The 26,822-nt window shown below is 37.8% G+C and overlaps 1 protein-coding gene across 1 annotated transcript in view; it reads right to left on the bottom strand.

Annotated features, from left to right (window-relative positions):
• The window catches only part of LOC126485065 (chitin synthase chs-2-like), a 271,806-nt gene that overhangs the window by 120,644 nt on the left and 124,340 nt on the right, over positions 1 to 26,822 (bottom strand). The window contains exons 10-14 of the mRNA XM_050108667.1: positions 18,306 to 18,559; positions 13,106 to 13,316; positions 2,426 to 2,626; positions 2,128 to 2,354; positions 1,835 to 2,002 (exon numbers count right to left, since the gene is read on the bottom strand). Of these exons, the coding sequence (XP_049964624.1) occupies positions 1,835 to 2,002; positions 2,128 to 2,354; positions 2,426 to 2,626; positions 13,106 to 13,316; positions 18,306 to 18,559 (1,061 nt within the window). The remainder of the gene's footprint in view (positions 1 to 1,834; positions 2,003 to 2,127; positions 2,355 to 2,425; positions 2,627 to 13,105; positions 13,317 to 18,305; positions 18,560 to 26,822) is intronic.

The following is a 26,822-nucleotide window of genomic DNA, read 5'->3' as shown; positions in this document are numbered from 1 at the left end:
ATGATACAAGTATAGTAATAACACCTGACAAACAAGAATTAACTGATGAAATTGTCAATACTGTCTTTCAGAAAATTACTAATTGGTTCCTTGTAAACGGACTCTCACTGAATTTTGATAAGACACAGTACATACAGTTCCGTACAGTGAATGGTATGACGCCATTAATAAATATAGACCTTAATCAGAAGCATATAGCTAAGGTAGAATATTCAAAATTTTTAGGTGTGTCCATTGATGAGAGATTAAACTGGAAGAAACACATTGACGATCTGCTGAAACATTTGAGTTCTGCTACTTATGCAATAAGGGTCATTGCAAATTTTGGTGATAAACATCTTAGTAAATTAGCTTACTACGCCTATTTTCACTCCTTCTACCCCATAGAGGAATTTTTAGATATAAATGAAGAAAAAAAAATTATAAAAAATAAAAAATAAAAAAAGACAAAAAAATAAAAAAGTTGTTATATTAACTTAAGTATGTTGTTAAATTAACTTAATTATGCCATGTATTGGAAAATTTGACTCGTTCCACATCATTACGAAATATCGTATTCTGATCCATGGAACTAGTATTAATCTAATCTAATAATAGGTCACACCAGTGTCCTATATGTGGTCTCCTTTATAGGTGAACCACTCTTTCCTAAAATTCTCCCAATAAACTGAAGTCAACCATACACCTTCCCTGCCACAGTTCTCGTAAGCTTGTTCCATCTCGCACCGCTTTGCAGTGTTATGCCCAGATACTTAAAGGACTTGACTGTGTCAAGCAGGACACTATTAGTACTGTATCTGAACATCACAGGTTTGTTCTTCCTACTCAACCACATTAACGTACATTTTTCCACATTTAGTGTTAGCTGCCATTCATCACACTGTCTGCCAAATCATTTATGTACCTAGAGAACATCAGCTGTCCTATCACACTACCCTGGGGTACTCCTGACAATACCTTTGTCTCCAATGAACAATCGTCATTGAGGACAACATACTGGGTTACATTACTGAAGAAGTCTTCAAGCCACTCACATTTGTGAACTTATTCCATGTTCTCGTACCTTCATTAATGGCCTGCAACAGGGCTCCAGAAATCTAGAAATATGCAATCTGCCTGTCGCCCTACATCCATAGTTTGCAGTATATCATGAGTTTTCTTTAATTAATTCTTTCATTTTAAACTGTTTACCTTCTGGTGCTCACAATTCATCCCTCTCCCATCCTTGACACAGGTTGCCTTCACATCAGGTGCAGTTTGTACACCTGTAGTTTAACACATTAATAAAGAAAACTTTTCAATAATTAATAGTTGATAGATGGACATTCTCCATTCACCTACGCAATTACAGTTCTATAGAGGCAAATAAACTGCACTGATCTAAAACATTGCACAAACTGATGAGGCCTCTGTTGTTGAAAAATATATCCAAAAATGATGTACATCTTTAACGGACATATAGCATACAGAATAAAACAACTTTAAAATGCTATAAACAGGACAAGGAAGTGTTTCCTTGGCAATCTAAGGCCACTGATAATCTGATATTTTTTTCTTTATTAGGACTTTCCAGGCTTAAATAAATCTTGACCTGGACTGGGCTCTTCTTGTGCAAACATACATGTATGGCTGCTTATTACCACTGACAGAAACACAACATCAGAAAGAAAATTTGCTAGATGCTCAGCATCAAGTTACTGAGCACCCAACTCAAAAAACTACCAGAAAATTTATTAAATATATACAGATAATATGTCACAAATGCAACATTTAATGTGAAGCATTACCCTATCCTTTTGGATAAAATGTTAAGAAAAAGATTATGCATGCCTACCTGTATATCTGATTTGCATGTGTAACATACTAGCATGAATAACAAAATGGGAGTAACATTATAAAGAAAACTTGTCCAGTTGTCTATACGGAAGGCTGTCACACATGCTCCTGTTAACATCAGGAATATAGTTCCAGGTCCAAGTACCGTTCCACCCATTAAGAGGATCTGTAAATAATTGCATCCAGTAGATACAAATTGCTTTTCATCCTTAGCTATGTGCTCTCCAAAGATTTGTGTAATGAATTGTGCTTCACAAAAATAAAAAACTATAGATAATTCTTTAATATTACCTGGTACATGATGTATGGTAGAGAGATGTTATCATTAGCTTTAATTGTTCTTTTACTGTCCATTAGAAGATCCAGAATATTAGCTGTAGTTGAAGGTATCCATCGCCTACGTTGGTTGAAGAATTCATTAAAACCCTCAGGGCAATGTGTATATGAATCACTGGCTGCTGCATATTCTACTCTATAGCCCCTTTGCAGAAGTAATGTACAAAGCCATCTGTCTTCACCTGTGAATTCAATAAATTAGTGGTGGTTCTTTGTTCCACTGTTACAGTATACTTATTTCAGTGTAACTTACCTTGATCAAACTGTACGTAATGTCGAGCTTCACACGAACGAAAGGCATACTTGTTCATCACAGAATCATCCATAAGAGCTTTTGCTCTAAATAATGAAAATGCCCCAGGGCTACAAAGCACACAACCTATTATGTGCTCAGTAGCTTTCTGTAACCAATGTCCAATCGCATATTCAAAGACCTGATACCACTGCATTGGACCTAAAGTGATAATAATAATAACAATAATGATGATTATATATAATGCTAATAATGGAAATGAAATGAGCGTTTGGCATCATTGGTTGCAAGGCCCCTTGCGGGGCAGGTCTGGCCGCCTTGGTGCAGGTCTTATTACATTCGACACCACATTGGGCAACCTGCGTGCCAGATGGGGATGAAATGATGATGAAGACAACACAGCACCCAGTCCCTGAGTGGAGAAAATCTCCGATCCAGCCGGAAGTCGAACCCGGGCCCGTAGGAAGGCAGTCTGTCACGCTGACCATTCAGCTACCGAGGCAGACAGTGATAATAATAAATTCTAATAAGAATACAAATATCATAAAAGATATATGGGAGACCAAAGCAATGCCAGAAGGCTGGATGTGCACTGTTAAACACCCTCTATGTAAGAAAAGGGATAGGACCAATGGTAGAAATTACAGAGGGATATCTTTACTGCCTGTCACATACAAAACTCTATCACAGCTCCTGCTAGGAACTATAGTGAAATTGGTCAGCATACCAATTTTTGTCACATATTGAAGAATACAATACACAGATAAATTTACAACACTATCAAAGAGAATACAAATTGTAATTATAAATTTAGTGTAATTTTGGCAACATAAATAAAATAATCTCACATATTTATAGACAGAAGACATGACTTTAACATAAATTTAATGTCCTTCAGATATGTAATTATTTTTTATATTTTCAATGTACTTTAAAATTGTAATTGCAATTGAGGCAATTTACATTAAAAATTATTGTTGCTTCTGTAATTGTTATGAAAAATAATTTAAAAGACTTTTTGGTGTGAACAATAAATCATATGAAAGTTTATCTGGGTTTAAAAGAATCGATATGTAATTACAGCATCTTTGATGACTATGTGAGTTGTTGTATCGGTCACTTCGCTATGAAGTGCTGAGTTGACAAGTTGTTGGGATACGGACCAAAGAACTAGTCAGTTTGTACTTGTTGGAACTTGGAAAAATTGTGTTACCTCCAAAAAGTATAAATCCTAATGTTTATTAAAAATTGATATGAAGACAAAGTTGCCTGCAATATCTATATTATTACTTCATACAGTCCGCCCCCAGTAGCTGAGTGGTCAGTGCAACAGAATGTCAATCCTAAGGGCCCGGGTTCGATTCCTGGCTGGGTTGGGAATTTTCTCCGCTCAGGAACTGGATATTGTGTTGTCCTAACCATCATCACGTCATCCCCATTGACACGCAAGTCGCTGACGTGGTGTCAAATCAAAAGACTTGCACCTGGCGAATGGTCTATTTGATGGGAGGCCCTAGTCACACAACATTTATTTACTTCATACACACTGGGTAATCATAATTAAACTTTTGCTTCTTGAGTCAGTTTGGATGGAAAACTATTTATTGTATCCAACTTTATGGCAATGATGTTCAAACTCTGGGCTGCTGGTTTTGCATTGTAAGCAGTGTTAGTGTCATGACTTGCCATTAAGCGCTGGTAATGGTACAGCGATGCATGGTTGAAATACAAGCATCAGTGAGCATTACTGTTGCAGACAGTCAACATGGGTCTGGCCAAAGTGAACTGTTTTATCAAAATAATAGCAACAGTGCTGCTGCATTTCACAAAGTGTGAACACTTTAAAGTAACATGAAAAGGTCCTCTTCCCATACAGAAGTTGAAGAACATGATTCGTAAGTTCAAATTAACTGGCGATTTGGGATTTATTCCTGTGTCACAAATTGTTGAAGAAGTTGCTGTTGCTGAGGATGCTAAGAAGACTGGCCATGATGTGTGATCTTCAAGCACTTCACAAGCTGTCATGACAGTTAAACAAGCATGCATGGTTCACCATTCAAACAGTGCTGTGAACAACTGTGAAATGATATATCTCTAGTGCAGTTGCAGGCTGTTGTGGATGCAGATGGTCATAACATTAAGCAGCATTTCTAACCTGTGATATAAACATGGTCTGCAGTTAACAAATGTTACCCATCATGTGGGAATTAAAATGTGTTTCTTTAAATGGTTTGTTCATTACTTCTCATCCACAAGTCCTTACAAATGATCCACAAAGTTTCATTATCCTACAATCACTATTTTTTTTGGGCCTCTCAAGTAGTGGAAGTTTAATTATAACCACCTTTTATTTCAAAATTAAAACCCAACTTCCTCTTGCAAGGAGAAGAACTATACCACTAGACAGAGAGCCAACAAAAAAAAATTATCCATCTACAGATGAGTGCTACATGTTAAGTACAAAAACTATCCACTTTATTATTTTACCAACATTTGCTCAATCCAAAGTGCTTGTTTTACATGAACATAAGCAAAATAAACTTTTGCAAAGTTCGAAAAATGTAAACACTATGAATATTGAAGTCAACATAGCAAGGAAGTAGGTTAGAACAGAACGCAGTTCCAACTGGAAAACGGTGTAAGACAATACCAAGCAGGCTTCAGACTGGGAAGATCCTGTACTGATGAGATGCTCAGTATAAAGGCAATCCCGAGACACCATACAATGAAAATCAGAGAGACCATATGCGCCCCCCCCCCTTTTTTTTCCCCCCCAAAAACGTATATGACCCTATAGATAGGCCACCACTGATACAAGTAATGGAAGGAAGTGGCCTCAATGAGAAGACAGTGAAAGTTATCAGATACTGACAAACACCAAATCAATATTATTAAATTCATTAGAGAGTTATCTCAGCCCTAAAAGATTAGAACAGGAGTGGGACAAGACGATGGTGTTTCACCACTATTGTTCAATATGCTGTTATACAAAGTCATCAGGGAATGGTAAAAAGAAATGAAGTACATGGACTTTATAAACCAGTCAAGCTTGGAAGGAAAACCAAAGGACTAGATATTGGCTGTCTGGCATTTGCTAATGATCTGGCAATACTCACAGATAATACAGAAATAGCTTTAAAGCAAACTGAGATCATCAGAGAGAAGGCTGAAAGATCAGACTACATATCTCCTCTGAGAAAATACCAAAAAGATGAACCAAAAAAAGATCATGACAAAAGCTGGTGCTATCAAGAGAATTCAAACATTCAAGTCTCCTGGAGTAACAATGCAGGCAAACTGAATAGAGAAAGAAATTCACAGACAGAGAACTCACAAGATGTTAAGAGCATTCTGGAAGACTGAAAACATCTGCAATCTGTAACAATTTTGAGTTCCAGTTTACAGCTGTGATAATAGTGATGAATCAGAGCTAGATAAAATCTATTGCATAAAGCAAATAATTTATGATATGCTGCAAGTCTGTTACAATGAGTCTTGAAATCAACAATATTTTGGATATAAATAATGAAAATAAAGTGCTAAGGTTCTACACAGTGTGACAGCACAAGTGAAAAGCACACTGCAAGAGAGTTTACATGTCAGGCTGGCCACTTTCTACATACATGTACTCTGATGAAGTATTATGTAGACAATTCTTGTTGCCAGAATTAGCCAATAGCAAAGATTCTGATGTATAACAAGTATGCAATTTTCTGTAATGACAGTGTCTAAATTCAAACTAAAAAATAAATAAATAAATAAATTCTGATGTGGTGTGAAAAACGTGCAGATGTAATTCAACACATTCACATCATCATCCAACCACCTGAACAGAACATTATCAAATACCTATAACCAGGAAGAGAACCTGGTATAGATTTCTTCCCTCATCATCACAGACTTTTGCCATGCCAGATCAGTTGTACAGTGTTTATCTATTAGCAACGCACTACTTATATAGGGTGGTTCATTTGAGATGTCAGAAAAGTAAAACATTATATGCAACATACTATGCAAATTTATCATTTGTACAAACATATGTAGGAGGGCCTGGAATTTGTGTTCTTAAGTTTTTGGCACAGCACTTTAGCACTCAACATGTCTGCCATTGCAAATGCTCCACACATCATATCTCAGATACATGTTGCACCACATGATGTGCAGCATTTCTGGAGTGATTTTCTGAAAGGCTGCTGAAATCTGCTTCCATAGGTCAGCCAGATTCTGTGGTCTTTGTTCATACACCGTTGACTTGACACAGCCCACAAAAAAAATCTGTAGGTGTTAGGTCAGGGTATTCAGAGGCCATGGGATAGGTCCAGCACAGCAGCACCAGTGATCATTGGATATCTGGTTTTATTGTTCCCACTCTACCAGAGCCCAATGTATTGCAATTCCATTCTGGTGATAGATAATAGTGTCCAATACCCCAACTTGCTGTAATAGAGGGACCACATTGCTCAATAATTTCAAGGTAACTGCAGGTTCAAATGGTCTCCACAAAAAAGAATGGATTGAAGACTTTCTCATGGCTCATTCTGCAACGCACTTTCACTTTGCAGGTGGCTCTTTCAAGTTTGTATGAAACACGTGTATTCTCAGTTCCCCAAATTCTGCAGTTCAGCTTGTTGACTCAGCCACTCACATTAAATGTGGTTTCGTTTGTAGACATCTGAGACATGTGTATTCTCAATTCCCCAAACGATGCAGTTAAGCACGTTGATTTGGCGACTCACATGAAATGTGGCTTCGTCTGTGAACAGCCATTGACTCAGCCAATGACTATCCGCTTCCTACCACCTACACCTCATTGTAACAATTTGGAGTCGAGCTCCATAATTCAGCCGTGCTAGTGCTTGTGTGCACTGAATATGGTACAGATACAGGTTAAGGTACTGTCTAACAGTCCTCTGGCATGTGTTTGATGTATTCAGTTCTGCTGATATGCAGGAGAGTGACTTTCGAGGGCTTTGAGTCATGGTTAGTTGAATATCTTCCTCCTTGTTTCTATCACACCGCCTTCTGCTTGTATGAGGCATCTATAATCTATTTTCCATGAACATATTGTACTAATTAGCAATGTCTTGGTGTGACAGGTCATACCCTACATTGTATGAATGTTTGAAAACTTGCTGTGTCTCTACAACAACTCAAAGTTTTGCATACTATATAAATAATCGAGACACACTGAGTGTGCCAATTTGTGTCGACTCAAGCTGTTGGTGGGCCTCCCAGAGCATGGTCAGTTATTGTCAGCTCTGACCATTTTCAAGTACATTACAGAAAAATGCTCAGATGTACATAAATTAATGTAATAAAAATAATAATATACTTTTCTGACATCTCAAATGGATCACCCTGTACGTATCCATAACATGAAAATTACAGCTGTATGCAACAGAAAGACTGTTACAAAACTATTCTAAACATGTTCCATGAGTAGTTTCCATTACTTTCATGAAGACTTTTAGTTACAATGGTGCTTTGTTTTATAGGCAACAGGCAACAATATCTTCACTTCTAGAGCAGCCACTCCTTCCACCTTAAACAATCCCTCCCCTACAAATGAGGTATCCATGATTAACATATCTGCTCTAACACCAAATCCCTGAATACCTGTGCAAGTAGCTTCTTTCACAGTTTTCTCTCATACAATTACCCCATTGACCTTAACCACAAACAAATCTTCCACAAAGTCTCCTCTTCTGTCCCTTCAATCAACATAGCTCCTTTTCAAAAATGCCAAAGGCAAACCTCTAGTCACTCAGAATCACTCAGGACTTGAATACGTCAATCGTATAATTTCACAATGCCAAGTCCTGAAATGAGACTATCTCTCTGCGATAACCTCTGATTATCTCCCACTTCTAAGTCAGTCACCATCTCAATCTGCAGAACATCCACATCAAACCATAAGACTTTCCCAAGCCAACATTCCAACCTGAAGGTCTGCAACAGTTCCCACTACAAAGCATTTTAAAACATCAACCCACCACTGAAAAGACATACAACACTAAAGGCAGGGCAATATGTAAAAATTCCGGTATTGTTTACCAAGTAACATGTGTTAACTAGACAGCTCTCTGTACAGAGAAGACCACCACCACCAAAGAATGGTCTGCTTAGGCTACATGCAGTACCCAGTTGCTAAACATGTTCTACAGCTTGACTCACAGACACCAGAGTGCTTTCTATTATACACATATCATTTTCATCTACAGCCATACCCTACAAACCACTGTGATGCACATGACAAGGAGTACGTTACATTGTACCAGTTATTATGGCTTCTTCCCATCCCTTTCAGATATGGAGTGTGAAAAGAATGATTGTTCAAACCCCTCCTGTGCATGCTGTAAATAATCCAGTCTTGTTCTTGCAATACCTAAAGGAATGTTATGGAGAGAGTTTCACTACATTCCCAAATTCATCACTTACAGCTGGTTCCTGAAACATCGTTAAGTAGACTTTCTCAGACTGTTTTGTGCCTTTCATTACAGGATGCTTTGCTCCTATCTTCAAGCATCTACCAGTTCAGTGTCTTTAGCATCCTGTGAGACTTGCTCTTCTTTGTATATGTTCAATATTTCTTGTTACTCCAATCTGGTATGGCTGCCACACACATCAGAAATAACCTACGATGGTTTGAAAGAGTGTTTTGTAAGGAATCTCTTATGTAGACTTGTTGCAATTCCCTAGTATTCCACCAATGAATCGAAGTCTATCACCGACTTTACCTACAACTTAATCTGTGTGGTCAGTGCATTTCATATCCCTACAAATTGTTACACACAGTTATTTGTTTGAGTTGACTGATTCACATTGTAACTTGCTGATATTGTAGTCGTAAGATATCATGTACATATTTTAAGTTCCCAATTTCACATTTATGAACATCTCACGCAAGTTGCAAATCTTTGCCCCACTTTGAAATCTTATTACACCTGACTGAATATTTTGAATATAATAGAGGGAAACATTCCACGTGGGAAAAATATATCTAAAAACAAAGATGATGTGACTTACCAAATGAAAGCGCTGGCAGGTCGATAGACACACTAACTAACACAAACATACACACAAAATTCTAGCTTTCGCAACCAACGGTTGCTTCGTCAGGAAATAGGGAAGGAGAGGGAAAGACGAAAGGATGTGGGTTTTAAGGGAGAGGGTAAGGAGTCATTCCAATCCTGGGAGCGGAAAGACTTACCTTAGGGGGAAAAAAAGGACTGGTATACACTCGCACACACACACACACACATATCCATCCACACATATACAGACACAAGCAGACATATTCAAAGACAAAGAGTTTGGGCAGAGATGTCAGTCGAGGTGGAAGTGCAGAGGCAAAGATGTTGTTGAATGACAGGTGAGGTATGAGTGACAGCAACTTGAAATTAGCAGAGATTGAGGCCTGGTGGGTAACGGGAAGAGAGGATATATTGAAGAACAAGTTCCCATCTCCGGAGTTCGGATAGGTTGGTGTTAGTGGGAAGTATCCAGATAACCCGGACGGTGTAACACTGTGCCAAGGTGTGCTGGCCTTGCACCAAGGCACGTTTAGCCACAGGGTGATCCTCATTACCAACAAACACTGTCTGCCTGTGTCCATTCATGCGAATGGACAGTTTGTTGCTGGTCATTCCCACATAGAATGCATCACAGTGTAGGCAGGTCAGTTGGTAAATCACGTGGGTGCTTTCACACGTGGCTCTGCCTTTGATCGTGTACACCTTCTGGGTTACAGGACTGGAGTAGGTGGTGGTGGGAGGGTGCATGGGACAGGTTTTACACCGGGGGCGGTTACAAGGGTAGGAGCCAGAGGGTAGGGAAGGTGGTTTGGGGATTTCATAGGGATGAACTAACAGGTTACGAAGGTTAGGTGGACGGCGGAAACACACACTTGGTGGAGTGGGGAGGATTTCATGAAGGATGGATCTCATTTCAGAGCAGGATTTGAGGAAGTCGTATGCCTGCTGGAGACCCACATTCAGAGTCTGGTCCAGTCCCGGAAAGTATCCTGTCACAAGTGGGGCACTTTTGTGGCTCTTCTGTGGGAGGTTCTGGGTTTGAGGCGATGAGGAAGTGGCTCTGGTTATTTGCTTCTGTACCGGGTCGGGAGGGTAGTTGCGGGATGTGAAAGCTGTTGTCAGGTTGTTGGCGTAATGGTTCAGGGATTCCGGACTAGGCAGATTCGTTTGCCACAAAGACCTAGGCTGTAGGGAAGGGACCGTTTGATGTGGAATGGGTGGAAGCTGTCATAATGGAGGTACTGTTGCTTGTTGGTGGGTTTGATGTGGACGGACGTGTGAAGCTGGCCATTGGACAGATGGAGGTCAACATCAAGGAAAGTGGCGTGGGATTTGGAGTAGGACCAGGTGAATCTGATGGAACCAAAGATTCACCTGGTCCTGCTCCAAATCCCACGCCACTTTCCTTGACGTTGACCTCCATCTGTCCAATGGCCAGCTTCACACATCCGTCCACATCAAACCCACCAACAAGCAACAGTACCTCCATAATGACAGCTTCCACCCATTCCACATCAAACGGTCCCTTCCCTACAGCCTAGGTCTTCGTGGCAAACGAATCTGCTCCAGTCCGGAATCACTGAACCATTACACCAACAACCTGACAACAGCTTTCGCATCCCGGAACTACCCTCCCGACCTGGTACAGAAGCAAATAACCAGAGCCACTTCCTCATCCCCTCAAACCCAGAACCTCGCACAGAAGAACCACAAAAGTGCCCCACTTGTGACAGGATACTTTCCGGGACTGGACCAGACTCTGAATGTGGCTCTCCAGCAGGGATATGACTTCCTCAAATCCTGCCCTGAAATGAGATCCATCCTTCATGAAATCCTCCCCACTCCACCAAGAGTGTCTTTCCACCGTCCACCTAACCTTCGTAACCTGTTAGTTCATCCCTATGAAATCCCCAAACCACCTTCCCTACCCTCTGGCTCCTACCCTTGTAACTGCCCCCGGTGTAAAACCTGTCCCATGCACCCTCCCACCACCACCTACTCCAGTCTTGTAACCCGGAAGGTGTACACGATCAAAGGCAGAGCCACATGTGAAAGCACCCGCATGATTTACCAACTGACCTGACTACACTGTGACGCATCCTATGTGGGAATGACCAGCAACAAACTGTCCATTCGCATGAATGGACACAGGCAGACAGTGTTTGTTGGTATTGAGGATCACCCTGTGGCTAAACATGCCTTGGTGCAAGGCCAGCACACCTTGGCACAGTGTTACACCGTCCGGGTTATCTGGATACTTCCCACTAACACCAACCTATCCGAACTCCGGAGATGGGAACTTGCTCTTCAATATATCCTCTCTTCCCATTACCCACCAGGCCTCAATCTCCACTAATTTCAAGTTGCCTCCACTCATACCTCACCTGTCATTCAACAACATCTTTGCCTCTGCACTTCCGTCTCGACTGACATCTCTGCCCAAACTCTTTGTCTTTGAATATGTCTGCTTGTGTCTGTATATGTGTGGATAGATATGTGTGTGTGTGCGAGTGTATGCCCATCCTTTTTTCCCCCTAAGGTAAGTCTTTCTGCTCCCGGGATTGGAATGACTCCTTACCCTCTCCCTTAAAACCCACATTCTTTCGTCTTTCCCTCTCCTTCCCTCTTTCCTGACGAAGCAACCGTTGGTTGCGAAAGCTAGAATTTTGTTTGACTGAATATTTTTGTAGCTTTTTTCACACAGTAGTTCCTATGAAATGTAGCAAGGTGGAAGGGTCTCCACATGCTACAATTCTACTTTTTAAGTACATAATTTTCTCCCTTTTGTCCATTATGTATGTACTACATATGCTATAGTTATATGAAATTAACAATTTCTCATTGAAGTTGAAGTTCTGCATGTCTTGCTGTGGTCCTAGTTGCAAAAGATGGTTACTCAGGCTTTTGACTGGTGATCACATTAAAGTGACTGGACAGTGTAATTTTACTCTCTCTGTCTTTTTTCCTTGTCTATTTTCTCCTTTTCCTAATTCTTATTACACTAATTTTTTAACTTTACATTTTCTCTCCATATTTTCTTCTCACTCTATCCTATCAACTCTGAACTGAAGCTGGCACAGTTGCTTACCTGTGCACAATATTTGACCTGCTACTCTCTCCGGTGTGTTTTACCCCACCTTTTCCTCTCTCCATTCACCCCTCTTAATTTGGTCTGAGTACTGCCCTAAATCTCTTACGATAAGAAGCACAGAGCCAATTCCCTTCCCTATCTTTCCCAAATCTGAGCTCATGATTCATCTACAATGATCTCATCACTGGCATAAAGCCAAACAGCAACAATCCTTCATTTCATCTTTTTCAGTTTAGGGTTGAGTGACTTGTTACCCTCTCCCTTTTTAAACATCCAAAACAATTTTTCCTTGCCTCTTTGAAGAAGGAACCTATTATTCCAAAAGGTATGTGTACTGTTTCCCTATTTAAGTACTTCTATTAGCAATAATGGGCATTGTACCTCCTAAACAGAAATACTGATCAGATTTTTTGTCTTTTAGTCAGTTTAATACTTTTTTAATTTAATTTTACTTCTTACACAAATATTAGATGTTCATATCTAAACTGTATTTCTGACAAATGAACTTATGAACCAATCATGCATTTTTTTGTGCATTTGTTTCATGCATCTTACCCGAACCGATGGGATGAATACGTCCACAGGCGGCACCTAAATTTGGGTCCTTTTTCATTAGATCAACCAATAAGAGCACAGCTTCAGGCTGAAAGTCAATATCCCCATCCATAGCTAGAAGATAGGTGTTTCTGGCGATAGCTTCCTTTTGATGAACTGATATTGGTTTTTCCATCAGTCTATGTCCAAGCAAGTAATACATATACATTACCTGAAAATTAATTTTGTGATTAAAAAAATTTATGAAAATTATCTTCTTCTTCTTTACTTTATACGTTAATCTTGTTCTGTCTGCACAAATTGTCTACAATCTCATCTTAAATCTTCCTACATTTAATCTAGCAGCCAGTTCACCAAATAACTCTGCATTGAAAAGTGATTTGTTTCCACGTTCTGTACATGTTTGTGCTGTGTGTTACTGTATTTACTAATTCTACATTTAACTGGCAGTTCTACTTCCAGCTTCTGTCACAATATTTTATTTCACATGTTGTCTACTTTTATGTAACCTCTTGTTCTTCTGAGAGATTTCATTTCTGCACTTCGTATTTTATCCACAATCCTTTTTGTAAGAACACAGTATTCAATATTGTGAAGAAGTGCTGAAAGAATTATAGATTTATAAAATTATGCACTTGTTTCTCTAAAATTTAGCTAATCTGACATCCCAAATAGCTGTACCACAATGTTCATCTGTCTTGACATTGTTATTAACAGATTTACCCCACTAAGAGAAATATGTTTTGCATATTAAGACAACTATCGCAAATTCATTCAATTAAAACCAAAATATATGAGGCTGGAAACAACAATATGTTACATAAACAATAAAAGAATCACATAGTGACACTTCCAACAGCTACAAAGAAATGTTTAGTCTTCTTCTACCTGAAATGTTTCTGCTTATTCAGGTCGTTCACAAAGCCTCTCCCAATCTTAGGAGCTTTGTTTCCCATTTTTACCCTAAGCCTGTTTTTTAAAACGTGTATTTTCTGGCAACTTATTGTATGTAAACATTCCCCTGTGCCCAATGTTGTCAAGCCCTTTAATAGTTGCTGCAACTATGTGGAGATCACTTGCATTGCAAGTGTCATAATATGTTTTTAGTAAATAAGAGAACATTGCCACCTATTAAAATAACAGACAGAAGGACTGTGCAGTATTAATCAGCAGATGGAGGAAGGAACTAACAGTTCTGAATGCCAGGTAACAATTTTTTTCTACTTTTAAATGCATATATTCGTCTACCAACAGTATTTGAAACCACACTTCCTGTAGATATGTCTGTTTCATTGTAAAATATATATCAACAGAAACAGATGAAATTCATTTCCAACCAGAATGTGTGATTAGACCAATATTACTCAAATTAGATATTGATGAATGAGTGAATGAAATGTAACATCAAAGTTTTGTTATCTGCAATGATACACTGTATTTTATTTTTTTATTTTATTTTTTATTTTTTTTAATGTGGAGAAAGGCAGAGCTGTGTTCTTGAGTACATATAAAAACTTATTAGCCTTTGGTAATAGGGTCAATAATTTATGAAGTAAGTCATACAATAAATTATTAAAAGAGAAACAGGTCAACCAAGAGCAGAGGAAGACAGTATTACCATCAAATTGAATGAAAACTTTACGAACAAAAAGTCAGAAGTTGAAAATATTTTTAATAATCATTTTCTAAATGTTGTGGATATAGTAGGATCCAGGTGTTCATTAGAAGATGCTAGGCTGTTAATGGAAGAGGCCATACCTATGCAATTTGATACAATTGAAATCTCACCCACTTCTCCCTCTGAAATTATGAAAATAATAAACTTGCTTAAAAGCAAAAACTCACATGGAATTGATGGCATTTCCAGCAAAATACTGAAAGCTTGTTCTCAACAGATAAGTAAGATTCTCAGCCACCTGTGTAATAGCTCTCTGGAACAGGGCATTTTCCCTGATAGACTGAAATATGCTATTGTTATACCTTTGCATAAAAAGGGGGATAGATCTGATGTCAACAATTACCGTCCAATCTCCCTTCTAACAGCTTTATCCAAAATTTTTGAGAAAGTAATGTATTCAAGAGTAGCTTCACATATCTGTAAAAATGAAGTACTAACAAAGTGTCAGTTTGATTTCCATAAAGGTTTTTCAACAGAAAATGCCATATATGCTTTCACCAATCAAATTTTGAATGATCTGAATAACCGAACACCACCCATTGGGATTTTTTGTGATCTCTCAAAGGCTTTTGATTGTGTAAATCATGAAATTCTGCTAGACAAGCTCAAGTATTGTAGCATGAGTGGGACAGTGCACAAATGGTTTAATTCGTACCTAACTGGAAGAGTGCAGAAAGTTGAAATAAGCAGTTCTCATAATATGCAAAAATCAGCACATTCCTCAAACTGGGGAACTATCAAGAATGGGGTTCCACAAGGGTCAGTCTTGGGTCCTTTGTTGTTATTATTATATATTAATGACTTGCCATTCTATATTCATGAAGAGGCAAAGTTAGTTCTCTTTGCTGATGATACAAGTATAGTAATCACACCTGACAAACAAGAATTAACTGATGAAATTGTCGATACTGTCTTTCAGAAAATTACTAAGTGGTTCCTTGTAAATGGACTCTCACTGAATTTTGATAAGACACAATACATACAGTTCCGTACAGGGAATGGTACGACGCCATTAATAAATATAGACCTTAATCAGAAGCATATAGCTAAGGTAGAATATTCCAAATTTTTAGGTGTGTCCATTGATGAGAGATTAAATTGGAAGAAACACATTGATGATCTGCTGAAACGTTTGAGTTCAGCTACTTATGCAATAAGGGTCATTGCAAATTTTGGTGATAAACATCTTAGTAAATTAGCTTACTACGCCTATTTTCACTCATTGCTTTCATATGGCATCATATTTTGGGGGAATTCATCACTGAGGAATAAAGTATTTATTGCACAAAAGTGTGTAATCAGAATAATAGCTGGAGTCCAACCAAGATCATCCTGCAGACATTTATTTCAGGATCTAGGGATATTCACAGTAGCTTCTCAGTATATATACTCTCTTATGAAATTTGTTATGAACAACCAAACCCAATTCAAAAGTAATAGCAGTGTGCATAACTACAATACTAGGAGAAAGGATGAGCTTCACTATTCAAGATTAAATCTAACTTTGGCACAGAAAGGGGTGAATTATACTGGCACTAAAGTCTTTGGTTACTTACCAAATAGTATCAAAAGTCTGACAGATAACCAACAAGTATTCAAGAAGAAATTAAAAGAATTTCTGAATGACAACTCCTTCTACTCCATGGAGGAATTTTTAGATATAAATTAAGAAAAAAAAGAAAAAATATTTAAAAAATAAAAAAAATAAAAATAAAAAATAAAGAAAAACAAAAAACACACAAAAAAATAAAGTTGTTATATTAACTTAAGTATGTTGTTAAATTAACCTAATTATGTCATGTATTAGAAAATTCGACTCGTTCCACATCATTACGAAATATCGTATTCATGATCTATGGAACTAGTATTAATCTAATCTAATCTAATCTCTAGTAGATCTGGAAGTCAAATGAAACAACACATACTGTTAACTGCCACTGTTTATTTATCTCCATGATATATTTCAGAGGTTTAAACCTTCATCAGGTGGATTTACATTTGTTAGTATGACATATGTGTGTGTTGTGATACAATTTTTGGAGCAACTTGTGGCTCTGTCTCCAGTGGTCACAGCTTCCTTTCACTTCCATAACATATCACATGAATATTGCCATATTTTGTAAAGTATAGTTTCCAGATGCCACCTTTGTTTACAAAATATGACAGCATACATGTGATATGTTACAACAGTGAAAGGAAGTTGTGGTCACTAGATACAGCGCCACAACTTCGAGACATTTCTGCCTGCTTTATTTATTTCGTTTGTTGTTCTCGGTGTTGACATACTGCGTTGCTACACTGGCTGAAAAATGGGGCTTCTAATTTGGACACTGTCTACTGTAAATAATGTAGCCAACAGATGCACCGTTGCGTTTCACTGTCTTTTACTTTCACAGTTATTGAAGAATAATCAGGTACGTATGCATCAGACACTGTCATTGTTTTTACGGTCTAATTGTGCAATACTTATTTTGCGGTTAAGTTGAAACATTGTTAAAGTTCTAATCAACACAGGTTTCTCATCGGAAATACGGCTGTGGGCTGACTGTCTCGGGACCAAAAATTGGGCTCTTATATATCATCACAATAATAGGTACTGAAACTACACATTGTTCAAAGTTAAACTTACAGAAATTACAATTAAAACTTAACTCATTAAATTAACTGAATACATTGAAAAATTGGTTCTGTTTAACAATTTCTTCTACTACAACTGTTAAGCTGATTTATTTGTTTAAATCATGAAATTAACATATATAGTTATGCAAACAATACTTCTGACAAAACTGTTAATTACTTTGGAATTAATTAAGGGCTGGCTTTGCTGACTCGTTTTCGAATAGAGTCAAATAGATACTATACGATTACTAGTATTTCATCTTCCAAATGTTTGTAATTAGTATAGAATTTATATTTGTTTATATGTCAACAATCGTATTTAAGTTACAAAACAATTACTGATTTCACCCTATAATGAAAGATACTAACTAGGAATAGTTGAAATAATTATAAAATCAATTAGATAGATAAAACTAAGCACAAAATGTTATATTCTTTAAAACTAAGGGTCAATCTTTCACTTTTATGGGAATGGGGATTAAAACTTATGTATGTTAATGGTAATTAGTTCAAATTAAAAAAAAAAAAAAAAAAAACAAATTTAGATGGCAAGACAAGAGGGGAATTAAAATTATCCCAGCTTGCTTCATCACAAGTTCCTCCAACAATCATAATACAACAACATACGTCACACTATCAAATCCAAATCCACCTGATGATGGAGGTTTAAGCATTTGAAATGCATCATGGAGATAAATACGCAGTGACTGGTAACAGCAAACTTGTTGTTTCATTCGATGTCAATAACAGTCACAGTAAAGCCTAAACTAAAATGTTCACATTTAAAGTTATATCTGGAAATAACAATGGAAGGAACACACAGGTTAAAAAGGAGTTTCTAGATGAAAAAACGTGTGCTTAACACTTATAGCTCATTATATATGTTAAATTCAGAATACACACCTGACTCCAACGTTTCCTGGTTCTAATTTTGTCGCCATCTTTAAGGTGGCAATATATTTTTGTCTTGCCTGGAAGGGTCCACACAAGACGGCCACCATAAGGTGTTGGGTACTTTACAGGAGGCCTAAGTCTGATAGTTGTGCCATGAACAAGTGTAGCAGCCTCATCAATTACTGACACTAGCAGCTTTACATAGCTATTGACAACGCGATCTCCATCAGTTGTTTCAAAAGCATCATCAAATAATATGTGTGCTGTAAAGAGAGGAAACATGTCAGCAGTTACATCACATCTTTAATCAACACAATGATTATATAATTGCAAAAACAGTTTTCCTTACAGCTGTAATCTAGACTGTTATGTTCAGTTCAGGCAACTGTAGCCACTCTGCCATAGTGTGGCTACAGTTGCCTGAGACTGCAGTCGTGTGTGTGAGTTGCGTTTCATGAGTGTGTGTGTGTGTGTGTGTGTGTGTGTGTGTGTGTGTGTGTGTGTGTGTGTGTGTGTGTGTGTGTCTGTCTGTCTGTCTGTCTGTCGTCTGTTTTTGACAAAGGCCTTATGGGCGGAAAGCTTTATTTGTGACAGTCTTTTAGTTGTGCCTATCTGCAATTCAGCATTTCCGCTATATGGTGAGTGGAAACTTTCCATTTCATAATATTGTTACATTCCATCCTGGATTTTCTAAAATAGTTTGGCCACATACAAAGAATGGGAGAAGAAAGACTACCAAGAAGAGCTTTGAAATGAACAGAACTTGGAAGACCATGAAAAGATTGAGAGACCAGGTCATGGATAAAGTCAATCTGAGAATACTACAATAGAAGGAAATGCTGAATGATAAAGAGTCTGGGAGACAACTATCTAAGAATTGCACAACACAAGCTTTAGTAGGAATGGAAATTATGAGCTTGAATGAGTATGCTGAACACCACTGTTTTGTTAAGAAAAAGCTGTAAAAATGGTAAAAAGTGAGTATGGATAGCATATGAAAATGTTTGTGTCTTTTTGAATTATTTTTGGGGGTACTGCAGTCAAATGAAAACGAAAAATGGATGCAAGCTACTAATGAAGAAACTGAAATGCTTTACAATTTCCTACCCAAACTATGAAGGATTAAACCAAAAGATTTAAAATTTGTGGAGACTATTACCACTGCAAGTAAAACAGAGATTCCAGGTCGGAATACCAGCAATATAAAGAAAAGTACATAACAGTCTTTCTGTTGTGCCTACCTGCAACTCAATGTGTCATCTTTATGATGAGTAGCAATCTATCCTTTTCATTATATTGTTAAAAAGGATATAGTCAATCTGTCTGATCAGATAAATTATTTAGTAATACTTATGGAAGCAGGTATGAAAAATTTATAAAAAGTAGATTATACAAATCAAAAGTTTCATTACAATGTCCTTTCACATCAGCATGATTCATAAACTCTTATGATGTAACAAACAATGCAGATATGCAACCTGTCTTTTATTGTCATCTGTGGGCAGAGATGCTGAACAATCACAGCAAAAAGTTTCCTTTGGCACAGGAGAAGGACATAGACTTCCCAACAGATGGGGATGCATGAATGCACCTTCATGCTGTTTTATGAAACTATGAATAGGAAGGGACTTTTAAGTCCCATCAGACTGGAAAGCGTTGAGAGAAACAATATGCGGCTGTTAGTTGAATATCCTATAAATATCAAAGTATTGCTGAATCACTGGGTACTATATTGCAAAGTTTCACCCAATGGAGGTACTTGCTTCAAAGCCCAGTTGATCGATAGAGGGAATGTTCAGAAACCAGAACTCAGTTATGAAGATGCATTTAGTCCTGTTGCACATTATGACACCAGTCGATCTTAGCTACAGGTAGCTGCATAAAAAAATGAAAAATAAAAAAAAATTTGGTAAAAGAAATTGATGTGTGAACAGCTTTTTTGAATGGTGTACCTGAAGTATATATAGAACAATCAGAATGTTTCAATGATAATACAGATCATGTACATGTCTTTTTGTCTATTTTAATTTAAACACAATGACAATACAATTTTATCATATAATGACATGGTTGGAGACCATGGCTGTTATTTGAAGACAAATGTTTATGGTGTTGAGACAGCAACCAGCCACAAATTTATTTTAAGTTCTTTTATTCAAAAGGTACTGTTACTAGTTTCAAATAATTACAATTCATAATCAGACGGCTTTCATGCTTTCATTAGAACATGTGGTGCATTTTTTTTACGCACCACATGTTCTAAGGAAAGCATGAAAGCCATCTGGTGATGAATTGTAATGATTCAAAACTGGTACAGTACCTTTCGAATAAAGGAATTTAAAATAAATTTGTGTTTGGTTGCTGTCTCAACAATGACAATAGGCTTTGGGTCATAATTTGGTGATGTAGATGACCTAATTCTTGGCTGATAAAAGAAGAAACCACAGCTTTTCAGAATTCTTTACAACGTGAATTATGTAGATATACAGAAGGTAAACATGACAGTATTCTTGGCATAACAATACAGCAAAACGGAGATAGAGCAGTTATGACAAGTTAAGAAAAATACACAAAATAAATATTGGAAAGATTTCAAATGTCCGAATCCTGTTTATCTCAACTCCTATTGGACATGAACAGAATGATTTAAATGAAGCAGTTTCACCCTCTGTCCACTGTCACAAGGCAAATAGATGTTTTATTTATCTTCTAATATCAACTCATCCATGACATTTACGGTGAATAACACTGTTCAAGCTGTGGAAAAACCAACTGCTGAGAGCTGGAATCAAGTTAAATGCATATTATGGTTTTTGGAAGACACATTAAATTATCCTTTGATTTATGATAGGGTCCGTCTTGATAGCTGAGTGGTTAGCGCAGCAATCTGCCATGCCAAGGGGCCTGGGTTCGATTCCTGACTGGGTCACAGATTTTCTCTGCCTAAGGACTGGGTGTTGTGTCATACTAATTATCATTTCATCAGGAAACCACCACTGGAATCACTTCCCTGGACACTCATGCATTGGACCTCTCTGACGAGGCTTCCCCCATGACAAGATCTGCTGCAAGGCAGACCGCAAAGTACATAGTAGTATTATGATAGGGAAGAGGCTTTGGTGGTTTATAATGACACTGATTTTGTTAGTGACAAGCAGGCAAGGTGTTCAACAACCAGCATTAAGACAAAGTACTTTTATGAGTCAGTATCAGGGACTAGTCAGTCGCATAGGGTAGTGGCTTTGTCTAAGACAGAAGCATAAATTATTTCCACAAGTGAAGGAGCCAAAGAGTTAATTTTGTTGCATCACACAGCAATTTAATTAGCTGAAATGCCTGAGCAGCACTTAATGCTGATAATGCTACTGCATTAAAACTAGCAAAAAATTCTGAATACGATCAACAGTCAAAACATATATACAGATTTGGCACTTTTATGTTCATGACAGATTTCTGAATGTTGAAATTTTGTTGGAACATATTGATGGGATTAACCAGCTGGGCAATCTTTTGATGAAGCCAGTTGAATGAGTTCAATTTAATTTACATGCAGAAAGTCAAACAGTAATTCTAAATTTATATATTTGACTGATTTTTTGGGATTCACTGTGAACTGCTGTTCCATTGTATTTTGAAACATTCTTGATTTATGTATAACATCTTTGTGATTAATTTTGGTACTGAATAGTTCTGATCCGGTGAATAAAGCATTCGTAAATGAAAATGTGTTAGTCAAACTTAATATTCTTTAAATCTCATTACTTATGATATTTAATGAAGGCAGTGAGTAATAAATTAACTCTTTGACTGCTCTGGACAAGTTAATTCACTCTGTTCCACTGCTCCGCTGGTGCTACTGTCATGTTTAGGCACAACCTTTCGGTTTAGCTACAGTGCTATTGACACGTTTAAGCATCCAAAGCAGTTCTTCATTGCTTTGGATGTGTTAATGCATTCTGAGTCACAGGCACCTGTGTACTACAAATGTGTATACAATTTCTGCACCATTCCTCTAGTAGTTGCTCAGAGGTCCAGTTCGATGTTTGAGTGTGCATCTACATTTGCTGCTGTGGTCCCTTGTTGGAGAATTCAATTTTGCTTTGGATATTGTCATCAGGTTTAACTTTGTGTTCTTCTTTTCCACAAGACAACTGTCATGTTGCCATGGTTGCACAGACTGAGAGATCATGCAGGTACATACTAGGACTGACAATGAGTGTGAATTTAACAGAATTGTGAAGTAAAAGTCCTCAGCCCTTTACATCAGCTGCTACAGCACACCAGTTCGATGGCTGTGCAAGAGGAGTAGTCAGTACCTATTCAGAATCCAAAGGCTCAGAAAGTGACAGTTAAACACTTTAGAAACAAGCACATCTTAATGACACTTTTGATTACAAACAAACCAATTTCCAGACATTAAAGCACATGTTTGATGACTGGGCTTCAGGACGCAAAAATCAGTTGGTTAAAGTGTCAAGCATACTGTCATTTTTTCTTATATTTCAGTCAGAAGACCTGTGGCAGTTCATAGTTGACACTACGAATCAATTTTATGTCTACACCAGGGCAAATCCATGCATTTTTGACCATCAAAATGGAAAGACAATGGATTTCAGAATTTTTTTCCATAGACCCAAAAATGAGAGATTTTCATGGGTCTGGAACAAGCTAGAGAGTACACCATAAAAAACATAAAACATTACAATATAATACTCACTACCCAGATCATTTGTGAGGAGATTGCCATAGTAGGTGAATACATTACAGTAAACTGGAACAGCTAATATTTACAGAATTAATACACTGCCAGAATGAAAAATAGTTATGCACTTTTAATAACTTTTTTATAAATAAAATACCTAATCTTGACTATTGTTACCAAGTTCTGTCAAAACTGAAATCTAACAGACATTTTTACTTAAGCTGGTCTAACAGTCCCTGTTAAGATATTCACCTACAGAGCAAAAGGAGTTGTCTATTAAAATATTATTTCAGTGTCGTTTTAAACTGCTTTATCTGAAACCACAAGTTTTTAATGGTTGCTGGCAATTTATTGAAAATGTGTGTTCCCGAATGTTTGACCCCTTTTCGGACCAAGATAAGGTTTTTAAGTCTTTTTTTAGATTGTTCTTATTTCTAGCATTGATACCATGTATTGAGCTATTGGTCAAAATAGAGATATATTACTTGCAACAAATTTCATTATGGAATAAATATATTGAGAAGCAGTGGTTAGTATACAGAGTTCCTTGAACCAGTTTCTACACAATGTTCTTGAATGTACACCACAAATGAGTCTCATTACCCACTTTTGCATGATAAAAGCTCAGCTTTTGCTCAGTTTGATCTGCAAGCCTTCATATGTTATACACAATCTGCAAAGAAATCTCTTAAAGGTGCTGAACTGAACATAGTGGGTCTTTTCAAAGTTTAATGAGAATGAATTAGCTTTAAACCATTTATTGATGTCATTGAAAATTTGATTAGCAGCCATTTCTAAATCTATACTTGACTTGCTACTAATTGCAATGTCTGTATCATCTGCAAACAAAAAAACTTAGCATCTCGGTAGACAGGCGATGTCAAACCTCGACAAGGTTATAAGGTCCAGAGATATAACACTAGCAACAAATATCTGTATTGTGAGGGCTATGGTCTTTCCAGTTGTGATGTATGGTTGTGAGACCTGGACCATTAGAAAGGCTGAATGGCGAAGAATTGACTCTTTTGAATTGTGGTGTTGGAGGAAACTACTTAGAGTTCCATGGACTGCAAAGAGAACCAACAGATCAATATTGGAGCAAATTAAACCAGATTTCTCCCTGGAAGGTCTAATGTTAAAACAAAAGCTGACCTACTTTGGACACACAATGCAAAGGCATGCCTCGCTGGAAAAAACATTAATGCTGGGGAAGATTGAAGGAACTAGAAGAAGAGGACATCAGAGGATTAGATGGATCGATGGCATCACAGAAGCAATGTGTTCCAACCTGGAAGGTCTATGGGAGAAAGTGCAAGACAGAAAAAAGTGGCGTGATTTGGTTCATGGGGGTCACGAAGAGTCGGAACCGACTAAACGAATAGAGAGAGAGAGAATGTAACAGCGAGAGGTCATTAATGCACACAACAAAAAGCAACTGACCCAAGATGGAACCTTGAGGAACACCTCATGTAATTAATTTCCAGTCACATGAAGACAGACTGCTTACGGGACAGGTGTTTCACAACACCCTGTGTTTACTGTTACTTACATAAGACACGAACCATTTCGTAGCACTGCCGGTGACACCAAAATATTCTAATTTACTTAAGAGAATGCTGTGGTTCATACAGTCAAAGGCTTTTGAGAGGTCACAGAAAGTGCCAGTAGCCTCTAATTTGTAATCTAATGAATTAAGAAAATTCTCACTGTGCATGTAGATAGCTCTCTCTATATCGGAACCCTTAAGGAATGCCAACTGTGACTTGGACAATATATTATTTGCAGCCACAGGAGATGCTGTAACACAAACTTTTCAAATATTTTTTAAAAAGCTGGCAAAAATGAAATTGGTCAATAGTTTGATGGTATCTCTTTACCCCTTCTTGTAAAGAGGGTTAACATCAGCATATTTTAACCAGTCTGGAAATATTCCATCATCATCATCATCATCATCATCATCATCATTTAAGACTGATTGTGCCTTTCGGCGTTCAGTCTAGAGCATAGCCCCCCTTATAAAATTCCTCCATGATCCCCTATTCAGTGCTAACATTGGTGCCTCTTCTGATGTTAAACCTATTACTTCGAAATCATTCTTAACCGAATCCAGGTACCTTCTCCTTGGTCTGCCCCAACTCCTCCTACCCTCTACTGCTGAACCCATGAGTCTCTTGGATAACCTTGCTTCTCCCATGCGTGTAACATGACCCCACCATCTAAGCCTGTTCGCCCTGACTGCTACATCTATAGAGTTCATTCCCAGTTTTTCTTTGATTTCCTCATTGTGGACACCCTCCTGCCATTGTTCCCATCTATTAGTACCTGCAATCATCCTAGCTACTTTCATATCAGTAACCTCAACCTTGTTGATAAGGTAACCTGAATCCACCTAGCTTTCGCTCCCATACAACAAAGTTGGTCGAAAGATTGAACGGTGCACAGATAACTTAGTCTTGGTACTGACTTCCTTCTTGCAGAAGAGTGTAGATCGTAGCTGAGCGCTCACTGCATTAGCTTTGCTACACCTCGCTTCCAGTTCTTTCACTATGTTGCCATCCTGTGAGAATATGCATCCTAAGTACTTGAAACCGTCCACCTGTTCTAACTTTGTTCCTCCTATTTGGCACTCAATCCGTTTATATTTCTTTCCCACAGACATTACTTTCGTTTTGGAGATGCTAATCTTCATACCATAGTCCTTGCATTTCTGATCTAGCTCTGAAATATTACTCTGCAAACTTTCAATCGAATCTGCCATCACAACTAAGTCATCCGCATATGCAAGACCGCTTATTTTGTGTTCACATATCTTAATCTCACCCAGCCAGTCTATTGTTTTCAACATATGATCCATAAATAATATGAACAACAGTGGAGACAGGTTGCAGCCTTGTCTTACCCCTGAAACTACTCTGAACCATGAACTCAGTTTACCGTCAACTCTAACTGCTGCCTGAGTATCCATGTAAAGACCTTTAATTGCTTGCAAAAGTTTGCCTCCTATTCCATAATCTCGTAGGACAGACAATAACTTCCTCCTAGGAACCCGGTCATATGCCTTTTCTAGATCTATAAAGCATAGATACAATTCCCTGTTCCACTCATAACACTTCTCCATTATTTGTCGTAAGCTAAAGATCTGGTCCTGACAACCTCTAAGAGGCCTAAACCCACACTGATTTTCATCCAATTGCTCCTCAACTAATACTCGCACTTTCCTTTCAACAATACCTGAGAAGATTTTACCCACAACGCTGATTAAAGAGATACCTCTGTAGTTGTTACAATCTTTTCTGTTTCCATGTTTAAAGATTGGTGTGATTACTGCTTTTGTCCAGTCTGATGGAACCTGTCCCGACTCCCAGGCCATTTCAATTATCCTGTGTAGCCATTTAAGACCTGACATTCCACTGTATTTGATGAGTTCTGACTTAATTTCATCCACCCCAGCTGCTTTATTGCACTGCAATCTATTGACCATTTTCTCCACTTCCTCAAACGTGATCCTATTTCCATCATCATTCCTATCCCATTCTACCTCGAAATCTGAAACATTACTGATCGTATTTTCACCTACATTGAGCAACTCTTCAAAATATTCCCTCCATCTGCCCAAGGCATCCACAGGATTCACCAGCAGTTTTCCTGACCTGTCCAAAATACTTGTCATTTCCTTCTTATCTTCCTTTCGAAGACTGCTAATTACACTCCAGAATGGTTTCCAGCAGCTTGACCCAATGTCTCCAACCTGTTTCCAAACTCTTCCCAAGATTTCTTCTTGGATGCTGCAATTATCTGTTTGGCTTTGTTTCTTTCTACAACAT

Source organism: Schistocerca serialis, chromosome 6, assembly GCF_023864345.2.
Source record: "Schistocerca serialis cubense isolate TAMUIC-IGC-003099 chromosome 6, iqSchSeri2.2, whole genome shotgun sequence".
NCBI lineage: Eukaryota > Metazoa > Arthropoda > Insecta > Orthoptera > Acrididae > Schistocerca > Schistocerca serialis.
Note: the sequence above shows the minus strand (reverse complement) of the source record. Positions and strands in the feature narration are given on the sequence as shown.